The sequence below is a fragment of the Amblyraja radiata genome, chromosome 15, assembly GCF_010909765.2.
Source record: "Amblyraja radiata isolate CabotCenter1 chromosome 15, sAmbRad1.1.pri, whole genome shotgun sequence".
Lineage (NCBI taxonomy): Eukaryota > Metazoa > Chordata > Chondrichthyes > Rajiformes > Rajidae > Amblyraja > Amblyraja radiata.
Window position 1 is genome coordinate 12,268,544 of NC_045970.1, and position 27,578 is coordinate 12,296,121.

Consider the following 27,578-nt stretch of genomic DNA (forward strand, 5'->3'; position numbering starts at 1 on the left):
ATTATGGATTTCCGAATAATAAATATGGCTGTGAATTGAATGAAAGGCGAGTGAGCGGAATGACAGGCATTTTAACGGAGCATCAGAGAATTGCATTGTATTTCACTCACATTGTAAGCTGTCATGTACAATGAGTCTTCCCCCCCCCCGATAACGAGTGAAACATCTGTTCCAAATTAGTTCGTTTAATATCAGACCCACCGAAATAAAGGAGGCTTTATGATTTCCGTTTCAGCTACAAGTAGACAAGGCGAATCCTTGGCTGTTGTGGGTAATTGATAATGGCAAACAATGCCGCAGCATATTTGTACACCACAAACACTCAAATAACACAAGTTGAAGCCGATTACGTTAAACTGGGGGAAAAAAACACTTCCGCCATCTCTTCTTGAGATATTAACTTTTTCCCGCACATTAAATAGTATGTTTTGTTATAGAAAATTAAATGCATGTGCTTAACTATTAATTTTAAACTCGCAAAAATAAAACATTTTGGATAATTCTTAGAATCCCTTAAATATTACTTGAGAATTCAAATTTGAAATGTTAAATCCCGCCGCTGCAAGATAGGGAAACAGTTCAATGCGGTGATTACACCTGTTTCAATGGGTCTTTCCTTCTTGTGGTTGATCATTTCCTTTAAGGACTACAGACGAGTAAGATATGTTAAATGACACGGCAATTAAAGATAACGCGGGTGGCAGGCTCCACTTTCTGCAATTAAATGGGTTCGATTTTAGTAGATACTTGTCAAAATCGAATAGAACAGCAACTCCAGGCCGGTTCTTTTAAAAAACAAAGTTACGCCGACTTTTAGAAAATGAAAGGGGTAAAATGTTGTTCCTGAGAGAGAGGGAGAGTCAAGAATGTTTTATTGTCATGTGTCCCAGCCAGAACAATGACATTATAACTTACAGTAGCACAACAGAATATGTAAACATAGTACACTGTAAACTATAATTAACGAGAAAAAAGGTTCAGTGTGTATCTATACACTTATATACATACATACATATACACATACATACATATACACACATACATATACATATATACATGTACACACATATAAGGTAGACACAAAATGCTGAGGTAACTCAGCGGGTCAGGCAGCATCTCTGGACAGAAGGAATTGTGTCTATCTTCGGTGTAAACCAGCATCTGCAGTTCTTTCCAATACACACATACACAGAGGATGCGTGTGTGTGTGTGTGCGCATATGTATATATATATATATACATACACACGCACACACACACACACACATATATATATATACACAAAGAGAGGGAGAGGAGATGGAGAGAGATATCATTTTTGTTCCTTTAAGCAAATGTGAAATAAACCTCAAACTGAAACCAAAGTGATTTGGATTCGTGTTTGGGTCTTGGACTGGAAGCGGTTGCTCCCAATCCCAAAGTGACGCACCTCCAGCGAGCCAGGAAGGAGTAGGGATCGCGGGCGTCCACCCAATCGCATGGAAACAGTGAGCGCCGTTGACCAATGGGGACGGCAGAGTGGCAGGTGCCGCCGTGGTTTATCAGCGCATCTCCGGCGCCCTAGCGATCGAATCGAGTCAATTTCACCCTAAACCCGGGAAAGCGTGCAAGGCAAGAGAAGAGAGAGCTTTGAGCAGCCAGACTTCTTGGACATTTCTCTGGATACACTCCGCTGGAACGAAAAAAAATAATAATAACACTTGCCATTAGGGGCACACTTATCGCCAATCCAGATTGTAACAGAATAATCAAGAGCAAACACGATCCGAGAGATCTCGCAGCATTTACCGGTGGGTTCTGTCAAATCTATGTTCTGATCAAATGTTAGCCGTCGGGCAGATGGATAATCGCCAGAGTGCATTCGTCCTGAACAGTACGCCGCTAGCTGCGCTTCATAATATGACTGAAATGAAGACGTCTATATTTCCCTACTCTTTGCAGAATCCCTCGAGCTTCAAAGCCCCGACTCTGGCGAGTTTGAGCGCACAGATTCCACTGGGAACACCGCACGGAATTAGCGACATTCTAGGCCGCCCAGCCGGCTGTCTGCTCGCCGGACTTCCTCGACTGAGCGGGCTTGCCACCACGGCGGGGATGTATTTTAACCCCGCAGCAGCTGCCGTCTCCAGGTACCCCAAGCCCCTTGCTGAATTGCCGGGAAGACCCCCCATCTTCTGGCCGGGGATGATCCAGGGGTCCCCGTGGAGAGACCCCAGGCTGGCCTGTCCAAGTACGTACCGCCAACTGCACATTTGTTCTTTTTTAAAATTTAATAAAATAAATAATAACATAATTACACACAGGAGTTTGACTCCGTGTGATTCCTCTCGCGAAAACACGGTCTGATTTTTTTTTTGTCGCTTTTGCAGAAATGTTTTCAGCGAAACATTTCAAAACTTTGCCCGAAATAAAGCTGCCATGTCGTAAACACTTAAACCGGTAATAAACATTGATTCAACTGATGAGACTTGGCTCGTTAATCAATACGGCCTGACGGTCACTTCTCTAACGCGAGGGCAAATAATACTAAGAAGCAAATTGCTCAAATTTGTTTTTTTTAAATAGAACAAAACCGAGCGATAATCAGCTGTCTGCTCCCGCTTCTGTTTCCACGGATGTGTGTTATTAACTTTAAAGACAAGGCCAGCTAGTTGAAGTGAACTCGCGTGTTCTCTCTGCCTTCTTGTGCATGTGCTATACTGTATTTCGTTGTTTTAAGTTTGTTTTTGTTTTTCTTTTGTCCCCGCAGATCAAGGTAGTTTAATTCTGGACAAGGACGGAAAAAAGAAGCATTCTAGGCCAACATTTTCAGGTCAACAGATTTTTGCCTTGGAAAAAACGTTTGAACAGACGAAATATTTAGCTGGCCCAGAAAGAGCCCGATTAGCTTATTCTCTAGGAATGACGGAGAGTCAAGTCAAGGTAAAATATTTGCCATCTTCACCACTGTAAATAAATTCAAGGGACATGTGCGCCACACCAGTTATAAAACAAGCAGGCCGCAGTTTTCTTTATTAAATGTTTGTTGTAAAAGTCTTACTGGACGTTCAAATGTTCCTTATGACCACATTGGAGTTGTAAATGTACGTGGCCGGAGTTGAACAAAAATAATCCAGATACTTTTACTAGGCCGGTTGTAAACAAAAATACTTCTTTGACATTCGGGCGAATGGAAACTGCTGCAAAGACTGTAATAAAATGGCTTTGCTTAGGCAGACATGAGAAATGTATGTTGTAGAAAACTATTGAGAATATGGGCCATAAGCTAAAACTTTTAATTGGCGGCAAACCCCTCTCGGAGTTGCAGGAACGCATTCAGCCGTTGTCGAAACCGATTGTTCTTCATTCTGAGCGTCAGAAATATTAACCTGAAATCTGATGCCGGCGTTGTTCTGCAGGACTCCCCACGAAGAACAGTAGTTTCAGTGTAAACCGTGATGTTGCTGAAGTGTGGACTGATACATCAAACAGTTCACATTTCATCGTTAGACGCCATTGCCTCGTTTAACTTAGTTTCTAGACTTTGAGAGTTATTAGGCAAATGGGAAACCCTCAGCTCCTCCCACCACCCAATCCTAATTTTTAAGAAAATAGTTTAATTATCTTGAGGCTTAATTGTCAATGTTTTGCGGGTTTAAAAAAAAATAAAGAATAACTTCTCATAATGGTAGAACGCGAACAATGGCAGCCACGGGCACAACATTTATTTTGGTTCCGTTTTTGTTTTTGCAACAGGTGTGGTTCCAGAACAGACGTACCAAGTGGAGGAAGAAACATGCTGCGGAGATGGCCACAGCCAAAAAGAAGCACGATTCAGAGACTGAAAAACTGAAGGAAACGTCGGAAAACGAGGAGGACGAGGACGAGTACAATAGACCCCTGGATCCCAATTCAGACGACGAGAAAATCACACGGTTACTGAAAAAGCACAAAACCGCCAGCTCTCTGACCATCATGGACCCACACAGCAACAGCCCAGAGATTTTGTGACAAACTTTAAAGCAAAAATAAGAGAGAAATTATTATTTGAAGAGCTTCAAAGGCTGAATTAACCAGGGTATAAAAACACGTTTAAAATAAATCGATGTTCCACAAGAAATAAGTGATCTGTGTTGTACAGCATAATGTATGTGAGATGTATATATTTTTTACAGAATAAGTTATGGAATTATCTTGCAGCTTGATTATATCAGTAACGGACTGAACCTGACGCAGACGACAAAACGTTTGGAAGGAGAAGTTTGGATTTTTTCTTCCCCTTCATTCTCCTTTGTCCCCGTCCCTTTTTCTTAAGATTTTCAGTGTTAAGGAATAACTATCAGAACTCATGGTTTTGTATGAATTACAGGTTAAAACTGTAGCTGTACATATTATGATGCACGCTTATGTTGTAAAAAAATTAAATGTAAAGTTTTTTGTGTATTTACATTCAAAGGCTAATATTTTGATTTCGCCAGTGATGGCGAATTCCTTCGGAGGCGTTGCTGCGTTTAAAGCCATTAAATCCTAAAACAACCTCTGAATATTCTGTTGAAGACGAATTGAAGGAAATATTATTGCGTCCACGAGAGTTGGAAAAAAACTTTGTATTACCAATAAATTATTTAACAATATGAAATCTAGTCGTCAGAATCCGGCTGGTTTTGTCTACTGAATGTGCCGGATCCCTTCTGCAAAAAGGCCAAATTATATTTGGTTAGAAACACTTATTATCGGCTATCTGTGAATTACAGTCGTATACCTTCGCGGATTAACCTAACCAAAGCCGTTAAATTTCGGGTCCAGGGTAAAATGATAACGGCAATACTATTGAAGTTTGGAAGCACGTGTAAATTCATAGTCACAAATCCATTATTTCTTCGCAATACACTTAAACGAAATGACCCCCTTTGAAATCAATTTCAAACACAAGTTTAATTTTATGGAACTCCCGCTGAGCACACAAGGATGAACAAGGCTATTGCTATGTTTATAACTGGACTCGGAGGAAAGGGATCAACAGGTCTAAGCATCGGAAATATTTAGGATGGAGTAATTTGAAATACGGCGATGGAATCCACTATGCCTGGATATAACGTGCTCGCTAAAACACCTACATTTTCAGTTAACCCCGTAAGATTAGTAAAAAAACAATGTTCTCGATGCTGGCACGTTGCAATTTAATTACTAGTTACGCTCAACTCTAGTTTATAACATTGTTGTACTTCTAAGAATAGAGTCACGATATTGATTGCTTTTGCGCCTTTTATGTTTGAATGGACATCTTATATATATATTACTATTGCATGCTGTTTATGTACGTCCGATTAGTTATTTCGCAGCAGATAAACTCCAAGACCATTCCATAATTAAGCTGATCGAAAATAAGCACTTGTGAGTTTATTTTTTGCTTTAAAAAAAATCTTGATTTATGGAAGGAACGTAAAGCGTGTGGTGTATGGGTGCGGGCTCTAGCTTCTGATCGTTCTACTCAAAGTCTGCTAGAGGGTAAGAGTAACAATCGGCCCGACGCACCCCAAAACCACGCAGTGTTTGCAACACTAGTTGCCTGCTTAATTTCGAGACTCGCCGTTAGTTATGGCGGAAGATCCGAAATTCGGATCTTTCACGAAGTTTGACAAATCAAAGCTGAGGCAGCCAATTCCATTCACGGCCACCGACGGTCAAACCCGTGTCTCAGGTCCTTTTGGAATAGATTTGCTCAAAACAATTTATTTTAAAAAAATCATCGATATATTCAAATATATTGAAACAACTAAAATCAACTTTTCTAATATGTATTAAAATCAATGACTGTTAGGCACAAATGTTGCCTTTCGTTTAACTATTTCGAAAGTATTCCCTTGAATAATTTGTCGTGGATCTGAGCGAAGTTTGGTGGGCGGTGATTTTTTTCTAATGGAGACCAGCAATTAGTTCTAAAAGTGGCTTTGTACACAGGGATAAGATTCCTCTTAAGCTCCATCTGTCTATATATATATATATGTGTGTGTGTGTGTGTGTGTGTGTGTGTGTGTGTGTATGTGTATGAACAAATGGTAACATCGCCTGCTACTGTGAGCTTGGATATTTTAATAGCTCGTTTATTAAACCTACAGCGAAAGCACTTGGATTCTCGAAGGGGTGGGTCACATCGGAAAATAGGCCAGTTTCCCCAGTGAGGTGGCCAGGTGACATGGTAAAAGTGAGGTCTGATGGATTGGTCATATTTATCCTTATGTTGCGCATTATAGAGATGGGGAAACAGGAATGAGAGGGAAAAAACGCTTAAAAACAAATGGAATTCGGAAGGTGTGTTTTTGCGTTTCGCCGCAGTTCAGTAATGACAAAAACGTTCCCTAAAACGGGAGAATTGTGAAATAGGAACAGTTTTTTTTAACCTTTGTTGCAATTGTTAAGGTCGTGATATTATGCAAAGTTTAAACTTGAGAACAGGAAATTTGCCTTTCGCCGAGATTAGAAACAAGATGAAAATTATACAAATTGCTTAAAATACAAAATAATTGGCGCGAACGTCTGTAGAATGTAAGAAGGACGTGAATATTTGAAGGGAAACGAATCAATAACACAAGGGATCAGAGATTTTTGAAGACTATCGTCCACCTTTAACCCAGCTATTGGACCTTACTTTCAATGCTATAAGATGCTGCATCATTTAAAAATGTTTTGCCTGACATTTACATTATCTTATATATTCAGTTGCTCCAAAAATCCTGCCTTTTCCTCAATTGAGACGCAATCAATTCTCGATGAAACTGCGACTTTTGAGTGATTTTGTATCAAAATTCAAGCCGAATTTAAGTTTCCATTTATTAAAAAAATACTTCGAAATTGGATGTTATATTAAAAAAATAAATAATTGGATAGCCAATAACGGATGCATTCAACACCGAATGTCATGACATCAAGTTTTTCGAGTTAAGACTATTTTGCTCTGTACCAAGTTAAACATGTTAGCAACTCCCCGGATAAGGATCATATCAGATGACACAGACTCATTTGGCACGGTCCGCCTATAATAAACAAGCATAACTTCAAGCGCACTAATACAACGATCGCCTCATTAATAATGTGATATCAACTAAATCTATATCTGACATTGCCCCTTTGATGATGGAATGCGTAACTTGTCTGAGCGTTTCTTTTCTCTAAATTCCTGTGTATGCTATGCGCGTCACTTGTTACTGAAACATCAAACTAGCCGTTGAAGTTCAAGACAATTCTCCTGTGAAATATTGCTGGAGGATGACAATCCATTTATAATCGTAAACTCGGTCATATTCTCCAAAACAACTAGTTATTTGTTGTCCCATTCTTTGCCTGATACTGGGTCGTTCTCTCTGTCTGTCTCTCGGAGTTTGCACATCACTGTGTGTGTGTGTGTGTGTGTGTGTGAGAGAGAGAGAGAGAGAGAGAGAGAGCGAGGGAAAGATGGAGTCTCCCAGTCTCTCTCTCTCTCCCCCCTCCCCTCCCCTCCCCTCCCCATCCATGGACTGAGTGAGAGACGCCTACTAGATTTGACATCCCCTTCTTGCCGTCCACTCTCGGCCTTTGGGAGGGGAAAGAGCGCCGAGCAACAACAACCAAAAAGAGAAAACACATTTTGGAAACGTCTCGATTCATTTGAAAGAAGAGTCGAAACAGAAAAGACGAGTTGTGCCGAGGAATTGTTTGAGAAACAAAGAAATTTATTTCTATAGCCCATAAACGTCACATAAATTGAATCTTTGATTTAATAAAATAGTTTACAGTTGGGTGGCTATCGATACATGGGCACCTTGGTACAGCTTGGCTGCACACTGTTTTTTGTTTACACTTTGTCCACAAACGAGAATAATCTCATGGTCACGGGCGCATTAATTTTGCCGGCAGACACAAAATCATTTCCAATCGTAGTGATTTATACGAAAACACGCATCAATCCACTGCCATCAAGTAGCTTGTGAACTTTGTAGTGTACTAAATTAAATCGATAGAAGGAACGGCTCGCTATTGGCTGTGTTTCCCATCTCTGGACCTAATCATCTTTTAATGCTGTAAAGAAAGCAGCGTGTAAAATTTGCAATATTAGCGCTGGAGATTAAATATTGGCGGTAGATTACGAATTTTGCAAATTTAGGTTTCAAGGGGCTTATATACAATCCATTGAAGCACATGTAGCAAGCTATTAGCAGAAGGAAATATTCCCATCTAAACGCTGTCCATAGATAGTCCACCGTATGCAGTAACAAAAATAGACAAATAGTTTACAAAAAGTCTCATGATTTCCATCCTACGAAATTTCACGAAAACTTGGCATTATTTTGGAATAAATTAGAACAGTAGAACTTAACACAGACAGGCTGTTATTTTTGTGTGGTTATAGGAAATCAGATTACTTTATCAACAATGGCATAGTCTTATCTAAAGTATAATTTGGTCGAGAATTTATGGATTGATATTGGCTAATGGATATGGACATGTTGGATTTGTTATCAATAATTAATAGTTGGTGTATCAGATGACAAGCAGCCTATCTTTACAAAAGGACATGCAATGTTGGAAGGATGTTATAAGTTGGTTTTCTTTTTTAAGTGGATGTAAACCTGAAGAGCAGCTAAACTGTGATTCAAAACAAGATAATATGGCAATATATAGAATAAGGGATCATCAAAACAAAAAAAAACCTAACTAGCCTAACACAGACATGAAATGGTGAGAGAAATCTCGATAAAACCATTACTGAAAGGAATTCCACTACCTATACAATTGAATGTACAAAAACCTCTCTAGTACAATATAGATATACAATTTTCGCATTGCACTTCATACATTTTATACATAAGGAAACCGCTTCTTTTGTTAAAAGACGGACAATGTTTTCTGCTAAACATTATAAATGTGAGATATTTAAAAGGTGTAGTAAATTCTACTTTAGCGTTTGGCAACAAATCTGTGACACATTTTAAAATTGTCCCACATTTAATTCAAGTGTCACAGGAATGTACGAAATGGTGAGGTATGTGTGGTCGTCTTGAACAGACTGCAGGTGTCAAAGCAGAATGGATGATGAACAGTCTGAGGTGAAGGCCCAAAAAATACAATATCAACATTGGTTGAATTACAAAGATGTCTGTGAGTGTTCCGATTTCCCTGCTTGTCCACTTTCATTTGTTTGCTGCAGGCAGACTAGAGGGTAGTTTCTCGAAAGATTTTCTCATTTCTTTGATACTTTTTACCTGCAAAAGAACAAAAATAATTCAGCACAATAATATATGCAGACATGAATGGCCAAAATTTAATAGCAACAGCATGGTAATTTAAGGCCCAAAAGGAAATTTGATGAATAGTGAAAATAAAATAAAACATTAATATTTACCACCACATCACTGCACCACACAACAGTTGGGCATATTTCTATTAGGTTTACCTGCCCCTGCAGCTATTCGAAAGAACAGGAAGACAGGCTGGAAGAGAAAAAAAAAACCATGCCATTGGGTCAATAAGACATTTAGAATTACAAGCACAAAATGCTGCAGTAACTCAGCGGGACAGGCAGCATCTCTGGAGAGAAGGAATGGGTGACGTTTCAGGTCGAGACCCTTCTTCAGACTGAGGCCGAGTTACTCCAGCATTTTGTGTCTATCCTTGGTTTAAACCAGCATCTGCAGTTCCTTCCTACACATTTAAAATTACAGCATCCTCGATTATCAAGGAATTTGTGAGTTGAGGTGAGTCGAGTCAAGAGTGTTTTATTGTCATATGTCCCGGACAGAACAATGACATTCTTACTTTCAGCAGCACAACAGAATATGTAAAGATAATACACTGTAAACAATATAATAAACAAGAAAAAAGTTAAGTGTATGAATATATCTACACATCCTCACATATACATATATATATACGCACACACACACACACACACACATACATATATATACACAGATATACACGCACACACACACACATATATACAGACACGCGCGCACACAAAAAACAAACAATGATCGTGCAATAATACCAATAATAGGCTACTAATTGTGTCTATAATATAGTGTAATATAATATATAATATATTGGCTAAATGAGACTTAATTAATACTGAAGATAGACACAAAAAGCTGGAGTAACTCAACGGGACAGGCAGCATCTCTGGAGAGAAGAAATTAATACTTTGCTATTGTTAGATCAGACTGCTGATTTCAAATTGATAATTTTAGTAGCGAGTTTAGATTATCATATTATTGGGGGTTATCAATCATAGTTTATTAATACCGTATTGTCCTCAGCGGTTGGCATTTAGCTTTTTTCCTTCGTGGCCTTGTTATTTCTTGGCTAGAATCCAGCATTTGTTATGTAATAAGGTTTAAAGTTCCTGATGCTGATGTAGACGATTCTTCCATTTATTTCAGCACACATTTGGAGACCACAACATTCTCAGTAAGTTCTTCCAACAGGAATGCCAGACTGCAGGGCATTCTTGGATTGAGTAGTTGATCAGCAGGAGGCTCGGATAATATGCAGATATATCTCAGGCCATCTAAAATTAAGAAACTGCAGGCAGGTACCTAAATATTAAGGAGCAGCATCCAAATTCCCAAGAATATCAGCAAACAAATATTCCTTTTCCAGTCAGTGTGTGAGCTCCATTATGAAGTTTTATCAATCAGTATTGTTTCTTTCCAAACAGTATTGACTGGCATTTAATAAGAGTCAATCCCTTCATCCTCTTGCCAATTCTGATGACTATTCAAATGCCCAACTTTTCTGCAGGAGGTTCTTTGTTGCTTTTACTGGCATCAGTGGAATATTTAGTTTAGAGATAGAGCGCGGAAACAGGCCCTTCGACCCATCGTGTCCCCGAACTGACCAGCGATCCCCGCACATTACGGCTCCCCCACACACACTAGGGACAATTTACACCAAGCCAATGAACCTACAAACCTGTATGTCTTTGGAGCGTGGGAGAAAACCGAAGATCTTGGAGAAAACCCACGCAGGTCACGGGGAGAACGTACAAACTCCGTACAGACAGACCTCCCGTAGTCAGGATCGAACCCGGGACTCTGGCACTGTAAGGCAGCAGCTCTACCGCTGCGCCACTGTGCCGCCCTGCATGATTTCACCCTGTTAGGGAGAGATGGAAACTATCCTGTATTCCCATGATCGACTTGCCCTTCACGTCATGGTAATTTCAAAGACATCTCAGCGACACCATTTTTATTTATTTTTTTGCTAAACATTGGCAGTAGATGCAGGGGGTCAGGTACCACACTGGCATCCAGCTGTGGATTTGGTTGTTAGGGTACAGGTAGTGATCAGCTACTGGCTGGGGGCAACCCAGGGCAAAGCCCATTCTAAGGCACTTTATGTGCTGGAACACACCAGGCACCCACCCTTTGCCAGCACTTGAGATTGTTAAAGGTTACATATTGTTTAAAATATGTTGCAATGATTTTCAAAGAGAACAATAGGACATGACACAGGAAAGCTTTATTGCATATAGATTTCTCCAGGTTTACTCCAGCATGGCTTTTATAATGATCCAAAATTAAAATGAACTAACATGCACATAAATCTTTTTGAAGCCGAGCTTTATTGAAGTCCTACTTCCTAGCTGTCTGATGTACACGTACTGCTAACCTCCTCTTCCCTCTTATGCTTCCCTGATACGGCAGTATTGTGCAGAACGTAGAGAGGACAATCTGCTTGAAAGCCAAGAAAGAATGAGGCAAGATAGGAGAAGTGAGAAGTAAGAAAGAGAGGAGAGTGAATAAACAGACACAGCAGAGTGAGGAAATGAAAGAAAGAAGAACAGAGGAAAGTGTTTGTGTGGAGATATCTGAAACAGGAACAAAAGACAGAAAAACAACATGCTAGTCTGGAGAAGATTATCTGATACCAGTGAGAGAGGTAAGAGTAAGATGTGGAGATCTAGAAGTGGAGAAAGAAATAGGTAAATATAAGAGAAAATTGAAAACAATAGTAGCAATGTTACAAAATTTTGAGATTTTAAAAATCAAGTCTGCAATTTATCCCATCAGATAAAGCATAAAAATAAGTTTAATTTGACACCTAATTCACTTTCATATCTCAAGTATTTAAAAAGTTATGGCCATTTTCATACTGGGAAATGAGCATCTTGTTCCCTATTGATTTTCTATGGACATAACAAAAAAGCTGTGATCGTGAACAGTCAAAAGCCCATAACTTTCTTAAAAATTAAGAGAACTGAATGAAATTTTCAGTTATCATAGATTGAAGCATTCTGAAACAAATATAAAATAATCTTACTTGGATGACCTGAAATTAAAGCATATAATTAGTTAGTTACCTAATTGTAGCTAATTTCAGACTTCAATTACTAGATCTAAACATCTATCCAATTCTTAATAAATGATTAACATTTTTAAATAGCCTAAATGTCCAAATAATATTCACAAATAATTCACAATAAAACATGATTTTTAAATCTCATTTACATTAATTTATAGACCAAATGGAAGGAATTTAGTGTTCAATTGCTGTAAATAAATGCCCATTTAAATCAGCTTTCTAGTGGGATCCTGTGAACGCGCTGGTTTAGAACGTTCACATTGCGGTAGATTTGTGCCCCAAATGCCCAGAAAAATACTGCGGGATATAATGGGCCCAAAATGAGCTACTCGCAATATTAAACTTTGTATAAAGGGATCTTTAGAAGCCCTTTTTAATGTAAAAATATACAGCATACCTTCAAATATTTGCTTTATGAGACCCTGCGGTTGCTGGTGGTCGCGGGTTTAGAGACTGATTTTTAAACTACTATAACTATTTTACGAGGTCTTTAAAACTAATAATAGCTTTTGCGACGGGGTCTTTCAGCGATTTTTCGTTAATAATTAACTAGGCTGAACATCTTCGATTTGAACAGCCTAGAGAAAATCGCGTTTTAAACCCGCCCCCTCTAAACGGCGCCAAAATCGCGCACACCCGCAGCGACAGATTTTCAGCGACGCTTCAGGTTGGCTTTGCAACATACCTAACAATAGGTGCGCAATAAAGGAAAAAAGTGACCAAAGGCAGTCTTTTGAAAATTAACCATCCTTCAGTGGTGGTGTGAGAAGTGATCAGTTTGTCTTACATGCAGCCCAGCCTAAAGAAGTCTGAGGATCACTGAATCAGAAAATCTTGTGATCATTATCACAACCAGGACTGATTTGAGCAAATCGTTTTTAAAGAGGCACATGTGGCAGACAGTATTCAGGCATACCAATCGCTACATTTTAGTTCTGATGAAACATTAACTGATTTCTCTTTCCACAAATGCTGCTTGATTTGTTGAGCTCGTCCAACATTTCCTGTTTTTTGTTTCAGATTCCAGCACATGCAGTTCTATTTGTTTTCCACTAATTTCTGGTGGTGGCCTCAATGCTTGGTTTTAAGTTACTCACAAATTGGACTGGTGACTTGCCTTCCAAGTTATACTGCCTAATTTAACGAATAACCATAGCCATCTTATAAAATCTTACAAAAAACACTGAAGCCACTTCTGCAATGAATTATAAGATAAATTGTCATGTTTGTTGTATTTACCACTATAATAAGCACACATTAGGTTAGAATGGCCTTGTCTCTTTTACTTCAAATTGAGAGGTAATGTAATCTTGAAATGCATAATAGCACACCTCTTCAATAATGATATGCCCATCTTCTCCACTTTTGGCAGATCTCATTTACTATGTTTTAAGCCCATTTGTTTTTTGTATAAATTGTCTAATTTAGACACAAATTGCTGGAGTAACTCAGCAGGACAGGCAGCATCTCTGGATAGGAATGGGTAACGTTTCGGATCGAGAAAAAGGTCTATCTTTGGTGTAAACCAGCGTCTGCAGTACCTTCCAACACAATTATCTAATTTAATTAATTAACAATTATCTAATTGCAGATTAAACTTTTTCTCTTGCAAGTAAATTATTTCAGTTGCTCAATGTCCCGTTTGTATTGCTGGAAGGGCAATTTGCACCATTCAGTATCCAGGACCCTGGCACGATTTGGAAGTGGCATTTTGATGTCGATAGCAAATCTGCCCTATATGCAGGGCCGGCCTTAGGAGGTGCGGGGCCCAATTGGGAATAATTTTGGTGAGCCCCAGGTTCCCAGCCAAGGTCTGTAGAATCATAGAAATACAAATAAAGTCTATTATATACTTTATATCTCTATGGTAGAATGGAAAGTAATCAAAATGTGCGCTTAAAAAGTGCCGGTGAGTTAATGGACCAAACAGATCTAAGCTACATTTTAATATAAAATTGCATACATGTAAGCCTACAAGTAACAAACAAAATGTGTAGATCACCTCTGAAAAGTACATAGTTATAATACCACTTGTTTTAGTGACTATGAAATGCAAATAAATAATTTTAACTAGATCCTGGAAAACCAATAACTATTGGTGAAAAACCAGCCCAGGCATAACATTTTGGGCTTCAGCCCCATCCTACCCTTTGGGCTTCTACCCCATCATAACTTAGTTGGTTGTGTGTGTGTTCGTTGTCTGTGCATGATGTGTGTGTGTGTTGGTTGTCTGTGCGTTATGTGTGTGTATGTGTGGGAGGGAAGGAGAGAAGGGAGGGAGGGAGAGAAGAGAGAAAGGAGAGAAGGGAGTGAGGGAAGTAGAGAAAGAAGGGAGGGAGGGAAGGAGAGAATGGAAAAGAGAGAGAGGAGGGAGAGAAACAAGGGAGGGAGGGAGGGAAGGAGAGAGGGAAAAGAGAGAGAGGAAGGAGGAAGGACAGGTGTGTGCTGAGGCCGAGGTTTGTAAACGTTGCCCCAACCCCTGGCCCGGCCCACCCTATATTGTTCACCGCATCTTCCCAGGGAGAGAGAGGGGTGGAACCGGGGCTGTGTGCGTGAAGCACGGCGACTGGAGGGGCAGGAGCGCTGCCACCTCCCCCTTCTCCATACCCCCTCCCACTCCCTCCCCGTCTATCCCTTTCCTCCCCCTCCACCTCTCTACTTCATCTCCTCCCCTCTCTCCCCCCTCCACCCGGGGTAGATCTACTTGAGCCGAGAGTTGATTACTCTAGCGCGGGGCCTCCCTTAGGCGCGGGGCCCCCCTTAGGCGCGGGCCCCAATTGGGAGCAATCGTTCCAATTGGCTTAAGGCCGGCCCTGACTATATGAGGCATTTATGTTCTAAGAGACCTCTACAATCACTGGAAACTTAATTTGAAACTGGGTAGGACCAGATACATGGAGTTAGCAGAAGTTCTGCTGTGGTCCTAGGAAATCAGAGGAATACATCAACCTTTATCACATTTTCACTTCGGAAATTTGTTCTTAAGGAGAATTGATCGTTGTACCCATACTTAGTATTTGTGCAATGACATTAAAGTTGAATTGATAACTCAAATTTGTTCTTAAGGAGAATTGATCGAGTTATTTCACAAAGTGGAGCAAGCCTGCTCCTTGTATCAACAACAGCCTACCACTAAGCAAACACATTTGTTCTAATTATGGCCTAGCACAGTAAATGGTCCTTTCTTTTCATCACTTATTGTGTAATTCATTTACATAAATTATTATACCATTAAATGCATATTTTGTAATAAATAACTTTTTCATTTAACTGTCTAAAACTATCTCATAGTTAAAACCTGCTCACAACTTACATGCTAATTGTTTTTCTCTCTGGTGTAAATGCATTTGTTTAAACAGCCGTGATTTTTATTTTCCACTACTACATTCCTGAGGACCACATAGACCCCAAGGACAAAGAAAGCGGACATATGCAAGTTAGCAACCCAAGGCAGACTGTAAGCACCTAACATTAAACCATTCGACACTTAGCAAATAATCTTGCTTCGGGTGGCATCTTCTTTAAACTTGAGAAGGTTTACATCTTTCCTAACTCATTGGAAAGCTCTGATGAAATGGTAAATTTAGATATCGTACGAAGATAAATCTTGCATATTTTCAAGGTTTGTAGCTCTAAATCTGATGAGCAAAAAGGTATTTTAAATCATTTTCATTGCTGAGAGGAGCAATGTTTAGTTTAGAGATACAGCATGGAAGCAGGCCCCTCGGCCCATGGAGTCCACACTGAACATCGACCACCCGTTCACACTAGATCAATGTTATCGCACTTTCGCAAACACTCCCCACACATTAAAGGGCAATTTGTAAATACAGAGGTCAATTAACCTACAAACTCACACATCTTTGGGATGTGGGAGGAACCTGGAGCACCTGGAGGAAACCCACATTGTCACAGAGAGTTCATGCAAACCCCACACAGAGAGCACCCGAGGTCAGGATCGAACCTAAGTCACTGGCACTGTGAAGCAGCAACTCTACCAGCTACACCATTCTGCCACCCACATGTTATGTTTTTATATTCCATAACCTTAAGTGACAATTTAATCCTTAAATCAAAGACGACACTTATAAACTGAAATTATATTGAATTGGCTATCTGCAGGTACAGTTAAATATATAATTTCATTATTACTGCTACAGAACAGCTCGTTCTCATGTCCACTCATAAAAATTATTGTCGTTACATAATTTTAATGTTCTTTTGCTGGAGAATAGGGCATATTAGTGTTCTACAACTACAGATAATCACAAGCAATTTGTCGAAAGATGCCGTATTGATGCCGTAAATCTGAGATGAATGAGGAATGCTGTGAATACCCAGATCAAGCAGTATCTATGGAGAGAGAAACAGTTAACGTTTCAGATTAATTTAATGAGCCTTTATCGGAATCAGAATGCTCGTTGACCCGAATATTAATCTTTGCCAACTCTATGCAATGTTCCCATGCAATAGGCTTTGTACATGCAAAGTCCCTCAATAAGCTTCGTACCGGGATGGGCCGATGCAAGATCAATATGAGCAAATGGGGCTATGCTGATGCGGCAGACACAGAATGCGAATGTGGAACATCTGTACAATCCATGCCACACCTGCTAAGATGCCCACTTGTTGGTGAACAATGCTGCCTGGAAGATCTAGCGGTGGCAAACGAGAAGGCTGTCCACTGTGCAAGAGCCTGGATGAACATTTGAAGCAGAGATGATGGACACAAAAGAAGATGCACATCAAGCCCTGGGTTGTAGCTTGAACCATCGCCATCCACTTCCGTCGCAACCGAGTGCTGGTAGTACAAAGTGTGCAAGGATGCAGCGGAATATATAATATCAAATGCGAGTCCAGATTTGTGGAAACTGCTGGTAGGCGAGTGATGAGTGTGTTTTGCACAGTGCGGTACCCAAGACCACCAGTATGGTTGGTAGGATATGGTGCTTGGCGATCCATTCTGTAATCTTGATGCTCGACCAACATGCCTGTCTACTCCCACTGCCTTCGGTACAATTTGATGGGTATTTCCTGGATTCCTGTGGATACAGGTGATCTCAGCTGCACCAAGCCCTCCAGTGCAAAATCAAAACAATCGTGGGACTGCTTAGAGAACAGTGTTGTGCCATTCTTAGACTTTCCTGGGTTAACACACTTGTTTCTGCCACAATACCTATCGCTTTTAAGAGATGCAGGTTGCTTGAGTCCATGAATTTCCGCTTCCTTGTTCTTTCTCCAGAACCCTGCATCTTATTTTCCTTCATGTGTCTATCCAGTTGTCTTGCAGTCTATTATATTCTCTTTAATGCTTATTCATATCTCAAGTTTTTTGTCATTTGCAAATTTTGAAATGTTACTTTGTGCACCCATATAGTTAGAATAAACACAATGAGTGGTCCTACTATCACTGACTTCTGAGAAACATTAGTCCACTATAATTTGGCCTGGGTAATTACCTTTCAGCACAACCTGTTCTGTGTACTTAAAATCAAGCCAATCTCTAATCCATGCCTTTTCTCAATCCCCTACTCCATGCGCCTCAGTCTTCCTAACTCTTTTTTTTTCTACGGACTCTGTCCAATGTTTTCTGAACATTTTGGCAAATGACATTGATGGTTTACAATTCATCAGTCTTCCCTATTTATCCTATTATAATATTTTATCAGGTTAGTCAAACATGATTAACCTTGAACAAATTCATACTGAGACTCGGACATAAACCCACATTTTCCCAAGCACATACAGTATCTGAAAACATCCCCACCACCAAGGTTAAATCCATCATCCCTAAAGCCCTTTTGGAATATGAGCATCACATTCACCATTTCACAGCCCCCTCTGACCCCTTTTCTGGTTTCTGGAGTGATTGGAAGGTTATGAAAACTTTTCTGAATGTTCCACTTATTTCCCTCAGCATCCCAGGATATATTCCATCTGGATCAAGTAAAGCGGAATGGTACCATTCGGCGCCACCGTTTCGGCGCCGCCGTTTAAGCACCGCTGTTTCTCCTTTTTGGGGTGTTAGGGTTAGGGTTTCGGGGTGTTAGGGTTAGGGTTTCGGGGTGTTAGGGTTTCGGGGTGTTAGGGTTAGGGTTAGGGTTCTGATGAGTACAGATATTATAAACGGAGGCGCCGAAACAACGGCGCCGAAAAGTACCCGACCCCAAATAAAGGGTCTGTCCCACTTGGGCATCAATTGCACGTCACGCTGGTGTTGCGCAAAGATTTTGTGAATGCCAAAATCCTGAGGCGCCGCGTGCGACCGCGTCACTGCCTACGCCACCACGACTCACCACCCGTAATGCACTCCATGCGCGCATCACGTGCACGTCACAACGAGCGCGTCGTGCGTCGTGATGCGTACAAGATGTTGCGTAAATAACGTGCAAATGACGCCCAAGTGGGACAGATCCTTAACTTATTTAAATTTGGCTAGCCTTTCTCTCCTTATCAATTGTTAACTTATCCTCTATCTCTCCTATCTCTGCACCATCTTAATTAGTAACGCCCCCTGCAAAATACTCCAAGCATAATCCATTCTGCCTTTTCAGTCTCTATTCAGCCTTCCTCCTTTTACAACCTGTTTGGCTAGTCACAAGAGGATGGATGATGACACTAAAGCAGATTTTTGTATTCTGTGCAGGACTTCTCTTTAGGGTTTCTGCTTTCAGTTACAGATTTTCATGGCACCATGTGTACAATTTGACTGATGAACGGATTTTGCGCTGGAATTGGGCGCAGACTCCATACCCGAGGTACATGTTGCCGAAAATAGACAATAGAAAATGATGGAGTAACTCAGTGGGACAGGCAGCATTTCTGGATAGAAAGGATAGGTGATGTTTTGGGTCGAGACCTTTCTTCAGATTGAGAGTCAGGGGAGAGGGAAACGAGAGATATGGAAGGCCAAGGTGTGAAAACTAGAGATCAGAAACTAGGAACGAAACAAATTTAGTTTATATAAAACTAAGGATTGCCTAACCACCCTTATTTATCTCTTTGGGATGTAGATTGTCAAACAACCTGACCCTCTGCTGCCAGTAGAGGCCCAGAAGGGGAGAGTCTCAGATGGCATGCCATTGAGGCACACCCCAGACCTTCTTGGCAAAGTATTTTAAAATTATTTTTTAACTGTTCTTATAATCAGATATATTTTAAAATATTCAAGCGGATTTACGTATTTTACAAGATTGAAAGGAATTTGTAAATTAGAACATAGAACACAGTTCAGTAGAGCACAGAAACGGTCCCTTCGGCCCACAATGTTTGTGCCTAACATGATGCCAAGATAATTGATCTCATCTGCCTTTACATGATCCATATCCCTCTGTTCCCTGCACTTCCATGTGCCTATCTAAAAGCCTCATAAATGCCACTTTAGCATCTGCCTCCACCACCAATCCTGTCAATGCGTTCCAGGTTCCCACCATTCTCTGTTTAAAACATTGCCCACATATCTCCATTAAACTACCCCCCTCGCCACATAGATATACCCTCTAGCGTTCGACATATCCACCCTGGGGAAAAGGTTCTGACTCTCTACTCTTTCTATGCCTTTTTATATACTTGAAAAATAATAAATAGTTATTTCACATACTACAATAGACAATAGACAATGGGGCAGGAGTAGGCCATTCGGCCCTTCAAGCCAGCACCGCCATTGATTGTGATCATGGCTGATCATCCGCACTCAGCACCTCATTCCTGCCTTTTCCCCATATCCCCTGACTCCGCTATCTTTAAGAGTTCTATCCAATTATGTCTTGAAAGCATCCAGAGAATTGGCCTCCACTGCCTTCTGAGGCAGAGAATTCCACAGATTCACAACCCTCTGTGTGAAAAAGTTTTTCCTCATCTCCATTCTAAATGGCCTACCCTTTATACAACATACTAAAATGATATACAGTATAATACTTCAAACACTTACACTTGTCTTTTCCCACATGAATGCTGATCCCCTTTAAATGAAAGGTACCTGGAGTGGGAGGGGTAGAGTGGTGGGAGGGGTAGAGTGGGGGGGGGGGGGGGGGGGGGGGGGATGGGGAGTTCACACAAGGTCAGCATGGGACACCCGGTTACTGAGCTCAATGGTATGTCAAGTGGCGGAGTGGAAGTCAGATACCCTGACTAGATCTTATTCAACATCTAGGATTAGCTGAGCCAAAGAATTATGCATAGTAAAACAGTCCTTTTGGTCCATCATATCCATGCCATCCGTTTTTTCCCAACTACACATATCCCATTGCCTGCATTAGGTCTCTATTCTTCCATGCCTTGTCAATTCAAGTGTATAGCAAAATGAATCTTAAACAGTGATGAATCTGATTCCACCACTTCCACTGGCAGTGCCTTCCAAATATCATCCACTCATCTGTAAAAATAAAATCCTTCAGATACATTTCAAACTACGATAACTTGTAAAATATATCATCAATCTGAATGAAACGATACAACGCACCACAGGACCATAGTGAGTAAGGTGGTCCAAAAATTGTAGCGCTATCATGTACCATTTTGGCATAATTCACGGCATGACTCACAGACCGACACACAGACACGCAGACTCACAAACAAACAAAATGAGAGTTTTAGTCATATATAGATATCTAGCATCTACAGTTAAAAAAAATATTGATCATATGATCTGCCTGGCTTGAGCCTTTTCTAAGATTAAACGTCATCCACCACAGCCCTAAGAAGAACAAGTTTGTTCTGCAGTTTTGAGGAATAACCCACTCCAAACCACAAAGATTTCTAGCTGATAATTGTATCTATGCAACATGTTTGGAATTGAAGACAAAGTAGACAGAGGATGAATGGCGGCAGGTTTCATACATCGGAAAATAACAGCAAATGGATGAGATCATTACACCACATCAACCTAGGGACTGGTGTTTATTTTGAGTGGAAGATACACTATTTCTGCTGCAATCCTTGTTCTGTGTTCCAACGTTGTTTCAAACTAACAATTGCATCTTAATTGTTACTCATGCATCATGAATTTAAGTACATACCTTATGTTGAATACAGCATGAGATAAAATGGAAAATAAAAATAATTAACATGCCACATACCATACAGTGATGTTACCAATTGAGCAGACAATAGCATTCATTGCATTCAACAAAACTGTTGAATTTAGCAACAAAGTACTCTTTACCTTGTGGTCCCCCATGCAAACATTTGGTCCAATGGTGTCATAGATAACTGACTTCTCATCATTTTCAGCCTGTAAAACAGAGATCACTTTCTTTAGACACAGAGTGGCTATTCACAGCAAAGACCTTTTCCACAATTGCTTAGCTGCAAAGGCAAATATTTAGACGCGGCGAGAACGCAACCTACAAGAGTTTCAACAAGCAAGTAAAGTTGGAAGGCTGTCACTGCATGGATTCGTAAAAAAAACAACTCTTCCCAATGTTTGAAAGTTAGACATCGTTTACAACAGCAGTTACAATATGAAGCCAGGTAAGGGTGGGGAAAGAATTTGTCTGGTGTGATGGAGTGTGGGTGTGTAAGGGTAAATAAAGATAAGCAATAATTGCATGTAAAATACTAACACCATTTGTACTACCTCTTGCTGGAAGTCTGTTGACAACAATGATTTTGTCATTACATTTTCATTCTTTTTTCCTTGGGAAAGTTTGCTTTAACAGCTTGATTATTATACGCTGAACTCAAGTAACAAGGGTGGTTGTAAGCAGTTGTCAAAGGACTAAAAACCATTACCACATGATTGCTAAAAGCTTTGTATTAATCAGTAAATCAAGGCAAAATAGGTTCATTATTGATCATAATAATGGTTTAAAACTATTTATAACCGTTTATGTGTTCAATTGAATTGCAAAGACGCTAGCTTCCATTGCTTCAATCTTGTAATTAACACTTCAACGTCACAATACAATATTTCAACAAAGGGCACTTGCAGTTCTATTCAGATGAGAGCATCCTCCTTATAGTGAAGTATGTGTAAGAAGGAACTGTAAATGCTGGTTTACACAAAAGAGAGACACAAAGTGCTGGAATAACTCAGTGGGTCAGGCAGCATCTCTGGAGAATTTTCAGGTCGAGGCTCTTCAGCAGACTGAGGTAAGAGGGGCAAAATTACCTGCTTGGAGTGATGGAAATGTTGGAAAAGGATGCGTTGAATGGCGGGGTGAGAGCTGGAGTCCAGGGGAACTATGCTTGTTCCATCTGGGGTGGGAGATGGAGCGAGAGCAGAACTATGGGACGTGGGCGAGGGATCCATGGATGACAGCAGGGGGAGTAACCACATTTACTTTAGAAAGATGACATCTCGCATGGAAAGCCTCATCTTGGGAGCAGATGCGGTGGAGACTGAGAAGTTGAGAATGAGGGGATAGTATATTTGCAACAGGCAGAGTGGGAAGAGGTGCGAGATAACGGGGGGGGGGGGGTGGGTTGGTTTGTAGTTGATGCCCGTCGATATTTAACACCTGTGATGAAGACAGAGAGAGTAGATGGAGGCATAGAGTCTTGCCATGAACTGTATATTTTTCACTCATCTTTGGCCTCCCAAAGTGCAACACCTCGCATTTGCTCGGATTAAACTTCACCTGACATTTCTCCGTACCTGATCTATATCCCGCTGTGCAGCCCTCCTTACTGTCTGCAACTCTACCAATTTAGATGTAGTCTGCAAACGGTTTTAGCACTCCATCTACATTTACCCATATCACTTTTACAAAGATCTTTTTCAAGTGTTATCATTCAGCTGAAAACATATAAACAACTCACTATCTTGCACAGGCTGGGAAAAATAGTTTATTTTTATTACAGTTCCTTCAATTAAAATTTTAAGCAATGTTAATAATGGAGAAAATATCACCAAAATGCACCTTTTTGCAGAGGTAAAATAAAACATTTATGAGGGGAATTGGAGAGAATAAGAATTTCTATTCATTTTCAATAATTCAGAAGTTTTATATGTGCGTAATCCAGCTGGTCGCACTCTCCCAATCTCGGGGTAGTTCTGCAAACTGTTACATTTCAAATGCTCACTTTTGAATTCTACAAATGAATCTGCCTCCATCACCTAATCTGTTTACACCTTTCATCATTTTAACTATCTCCACACTAGCTCTAAGAAACTCATGTTCTTATCCTGTCGATCTATGTAGCTAAAATCTTTGATCCCTGAGGTCACTTTAGTAAATCTCTTCCATAGCCTCTCCAAAGCTTTTACGTCTTCTCTAAAGCATCCAGAACTGGACACAATTATCTGTGGTTCAATGTTACTGCACCACTCTTGTACCCTGCTCATTCATTTATAAAGCCCAGATCTAAGACCGAGTCTGAAGAAGGGTCTCCACCCGAAACGTCACCTATTCCTTTTCTCCAGAGATGCTGTCTGACCCGCTGAGTTACTCCAGTTTTTGTATCTGTCTTCGGTTTAAACCAGCATCTGCAGTTCCTTCCTTCACATCCAAGATGTTATACTATCAATGTTCTCAATCGTTCTACTACCTTCAATGAAATATGCACACCTCCTCAGATTTCTGTTCTAGTTGCTTCCTTAGCGGTCGGTGTGTTCTCTATTGAAATTGCCTCTTCCCATTTTTCCTAACCAAATGTAACACGTTGGAATTCATTGCCACAGGCAGCTGTGGAATAAAAGTCAATGGAGATCTTTAAGGCGGAGATTGACAGATTCTTGATTAGAAAAGGTGTCAGGGATTTTGGGGAGAAGGCAGGAGAATGGGGTTGAGAGGGAAAGATAGATAGCCATGATTGAATGGCGGAGTAGACTTAATGGGCCATATGGCCCAATTCTGATCTTAGAACCTACCAACATGAATTTATGAACATTACATTTCACAGGATTGTATTCAACTGCAACTCGCCTGCCAATTCTGCCAGTCTGTCTATATTTCCTTGAATTTTATTATTATTCTTGACCCTTTATTCCTATCCTCTATGTCCCAGTTTGTTTCATTTCCAAATTTGAAAATTTAGCCCAGCTTTATACCAAATGTTATGTCATTAATAAATATTAAGGAAATCAGTAAATTCATACAATATCAAAGACCATGGTTCTGCATCAACTGCCTGGGGAAGAAATTAGCAGCTGGAAACGTGAACAAAAGGAACAGTCTGACCGCAACTCATAGAAATCAGGATCAATGTGAATATCGAAGATAGACACAAAAATCTGGAGTAACTCAGCGGGTCAGCCAGCATCTTTGGAGAATAGGAATAGATGATGTTTCGGGTCAAGACCCTTTTCCAGACTGAGAGTCAGGAGAAAGCGAAACAAGAGATATAGATGGTGCAGCTTTTTGTGTCAATCTTCAGTTTAAACCAGCATCTGCGATTCCTTCCTACACATTTTGTCTACTACAGTGAGATATCTCCTCACGGTATGCCAACGCTGATGAAGTTCTCCTCCTTTGCTTTTCTCCAGAGATGCTGCCTGACCCGCTGAGTTACTCCAGCATTTTGTGTCTACCTTCAGTTAAACATCATCCATGCCCACAAGTTGACCAGACAGCTTCAATATTCTGACACACGGCTTCCAACTTTTATTGTTACCCATTCTCCTTACAGACTCTACCCTTCTTGATTGTAACTTTCATAAGAAACAAGGAATTATTTTAATATTCATTTAAATTTAGAAGCTAACGACGTCAAAATATTTCGTATCTTAGGTAGAATTTCACCCACATTTGCCTTGATTGGGCTGCACATGGAACAGAATAATTCCAGAGATGAAGACTCTTGGATGCGAGATTAGATAGGAGAGATTGGTTCGGAAGGAACTGCAGATGCTGGTTTAAAACGAAAATCTGAAGAAGAGTCTTGACCGGAAACGTCACCTATTCCTTTTCTCCAGAGATGCCATCTGACCCGCTGTTATTCCTCCAGCTTTTTCTTGTCTATCTTAGGAGAAATTGGTTGTTCTCTTTGGAGCAAAGAATGCTAACAGAGATTTGATAAGGGTATACCAGACCATGATGGAATATGAAAGGGTTAACTCATGAACTGGCTTGCATTGGAGGATAATTCAAGGAATTGGCTGATGGATTAAAAAAGGGTAAAATATTGTTGGGATATGTGAAGCAAAAGCTTATTTTAAGCAGACATTGCATATGATCGGGAAGGCACTGTTGAAATGGTAGTGGGATTAGAATCTACAGAGAGGAATTAGATAGGCATTTATTACGTTCTGAAAAAATAGCAGGGCAATGATGCTGTTTGGATTGTTTTACAGGGTGCCGGCCAGGGCTTGATGGGCCGAAGAATCTTCCTCTATGTCATAACAATTCTGTGGTTCTAAGCCTAAAATCCTTTCAATCTTTCATTTGTAACAGGAAATATATCAAAAAAAGCAGCTGTCATTCAAGCAATGAATTCAAATGAGAAACCTATTTTTTTTTAAAATCTCATTTATAAGAGGATTTGTCAAAATCATTCTAGTGGTAGAGTTACTTCATACTTATGATGCACAGTTAAATGGGTTCCACAGAAAATAAAATAAAGCTACAACATAAAACATAAGAAATCAACAATCTTCTAATTAGTTTTAAATGCAATGAGCTGATATAAGGCTAGACACGTTATTATAAAGCACTGTTGCCTGCAATCAAAATGTAACCTTTTCTTTGTATGCATGGACACTTTCAATATTCCGGGATCATCATGTAGTCACAGCAGGAAGTTCAAGTGCATTAATCAAATTCAAGATGATAATTTTCAAAAGCAGCATAAAATTGTAGATTTTCAGCTGCATAATCTTAAGACAGATAAACAAATTACAGCAGCACACAAGCAGAAACAAAACTACACTTCACTGAGCATTCATTATCACATGCTATCAAGCAGTTATGCAGCTCTGTAGCAGTGGCCAACCTTTGGTGTGTTAGGGCTCAGAAAGCATAAAATAACATGATGGTGAGTTAACGGACCATGGCATGATAGATGATGTTGCACAGTGGCTGTTTACAGCTCCATGTCTGTACAATCTGTAACGCCTAGTGCATTGTGTTCAACATGCCGTTCGTTAATGTGAGATGATTCACACATTAGCTAGGTCTCTTTCCCAAGTATCACACAGTAAGCTCTCTGTATGTACGGTAATATACCTGGGCAATCAATGGAGGTAATAAAATAAATGTGCAAAGTGATAAAATCTAATTACAATGCAAAAGGAATTTTACGGATCAGATGATTTATCTTTTATTCCGAATTGAGGAAGATGCAGTGTGTGAAATCAATGAAGAGAAAGATCACTGCAGGAGCGATATCAAACTGATGGCAATGATCACAGAAACCAGTCAAAAGGCAACGAGGTTCAACTAGCTAAAAAGTACATAAACTAAAAATGATAATTGACTGTGCCAATAATTAAGTCATTACTGTTAATCCTGGGCACTAAATTACTAGGTATTTTTCCCTGTTAAGATTCAATGCCGTCCGTTTTCTTGCCAGCAGTGTGAAGTGCCAACTAAATAATACAATATTTCAGGCATTAATATTGTATTCAAGACAAACCTGCACACACCCTGAATGCTAGGCTAGCACTTTTCAAAACATCATTATTTAGAACAAAAAACAGGGCTTTTAGTTTGGTATGTGTCCCTCATCAAACTATATTTTATATGAATCCCCAATAAACAATTATAGAATGCCACCGAAACGCACTGAGAAAAATTAATTGCATTTGAAATAAATTGTCATTCAGTGTGTTAAATGAAATCTATCAGGTATTAAAAAACTATATTTTAATACCTAACACACATTGAGGAAAAGCGTTGAGGATATGGTCACTGAGTAAAAGCTATTATATTCTCATATGCTTTAAAGGTCCATTTATAACAGAAAAATGAGATAAATTCACTAACAAAGTAAGAACTGAAAAGCCCCAAAAGGTATCTATTGCTATCTCAATAGTGACAATATTAATTTCAAAATCAGCATGAAAATTCACGTTGTACATCAAATAAATATTTGTTTTTTTATTTGCAATTGTGATGAAGAGTAAAATTTGGAAAATGGAAAGTTAAACTGGGATTATGGTCTGAAAACATTTGCTATCTTTGCTAACAATGCTACCAGCTAACAACAGCCTGTTTCCTTTAACATCATCACTTGTTTTCAATTATTTCATTCATTGTTCTTTATCTCTCTACATCATTGTCGATATCGTTTCCCTTTCCCCTGACTAGTCTGAAGAAGGGTCTCAACCCAAAACGTCACCCATTCCTTCTATCCAGAGATGCTGCCTGTACAACTGAGTTA

At 39.9% G+C, this 27,578-nt stretch overlaps 2 protein-coding genes across 3 annotated transcripts in view; one reads left to right on the top strand and one right to left on the bottom strand.

The window, feature by feature from the left end:
• Positions 1-1,513: 1,513 nt before the first annotated feature.
• Positions 1,514-5,363, top strand: nkx6-2 (NK6 homeobox 2). The gene is made up of 3 exons (XM_033033640.1): positions 1,514-2,229; positions 2,749-2,921; positions 3,735-5,363. The coding sequence occupies exons 1-3, from the start codon at positions 1,821-1,823 to the stop codon at positions 3,987-3,989; spliced, it is 837 nt and encodes a 278-aa protein (XP_032889531.1). The 5' UTR covers positions 1,514-1,820; the 3' UTR covers positions 3,990-5,363.
• Positions 5,364-7,666: 2,303 nt separating this feature from the next.
• The window catches only part of inpp5a (inositol polyphosphate-5-phosphatase A), a 572,966-nt gene continuing 553,054 nt past the window's right edge, over positions 7,667-27,578 (bottom strand). Inside the window, exons 14-16 of one of the 2 annotated variants that reach the window (XM_033033641.1) lie at positions 21,481-21,549; positions 9,409-9,445; positions 7,667-9,217 (exon numbers count right to left, since the gene is read on the bottom strand). In XM_033033641.1, coding sequence (XP_032889532.1) covers positions 9,168-9,217; positions 9,409-9,445; positions 21,481-21,549 — 156 coding nt within the window. In that variant the 3' untranslated portion in view covers positions 7,667-9,167. Of the gene's footprint in view, positions 9,218-9,357; positions 9,446-21,480; positions 21,550-27,578 lie in introns of both variants that reach the window. The other variant, XM_033033642.1, reaches the window with a different exon arrangement.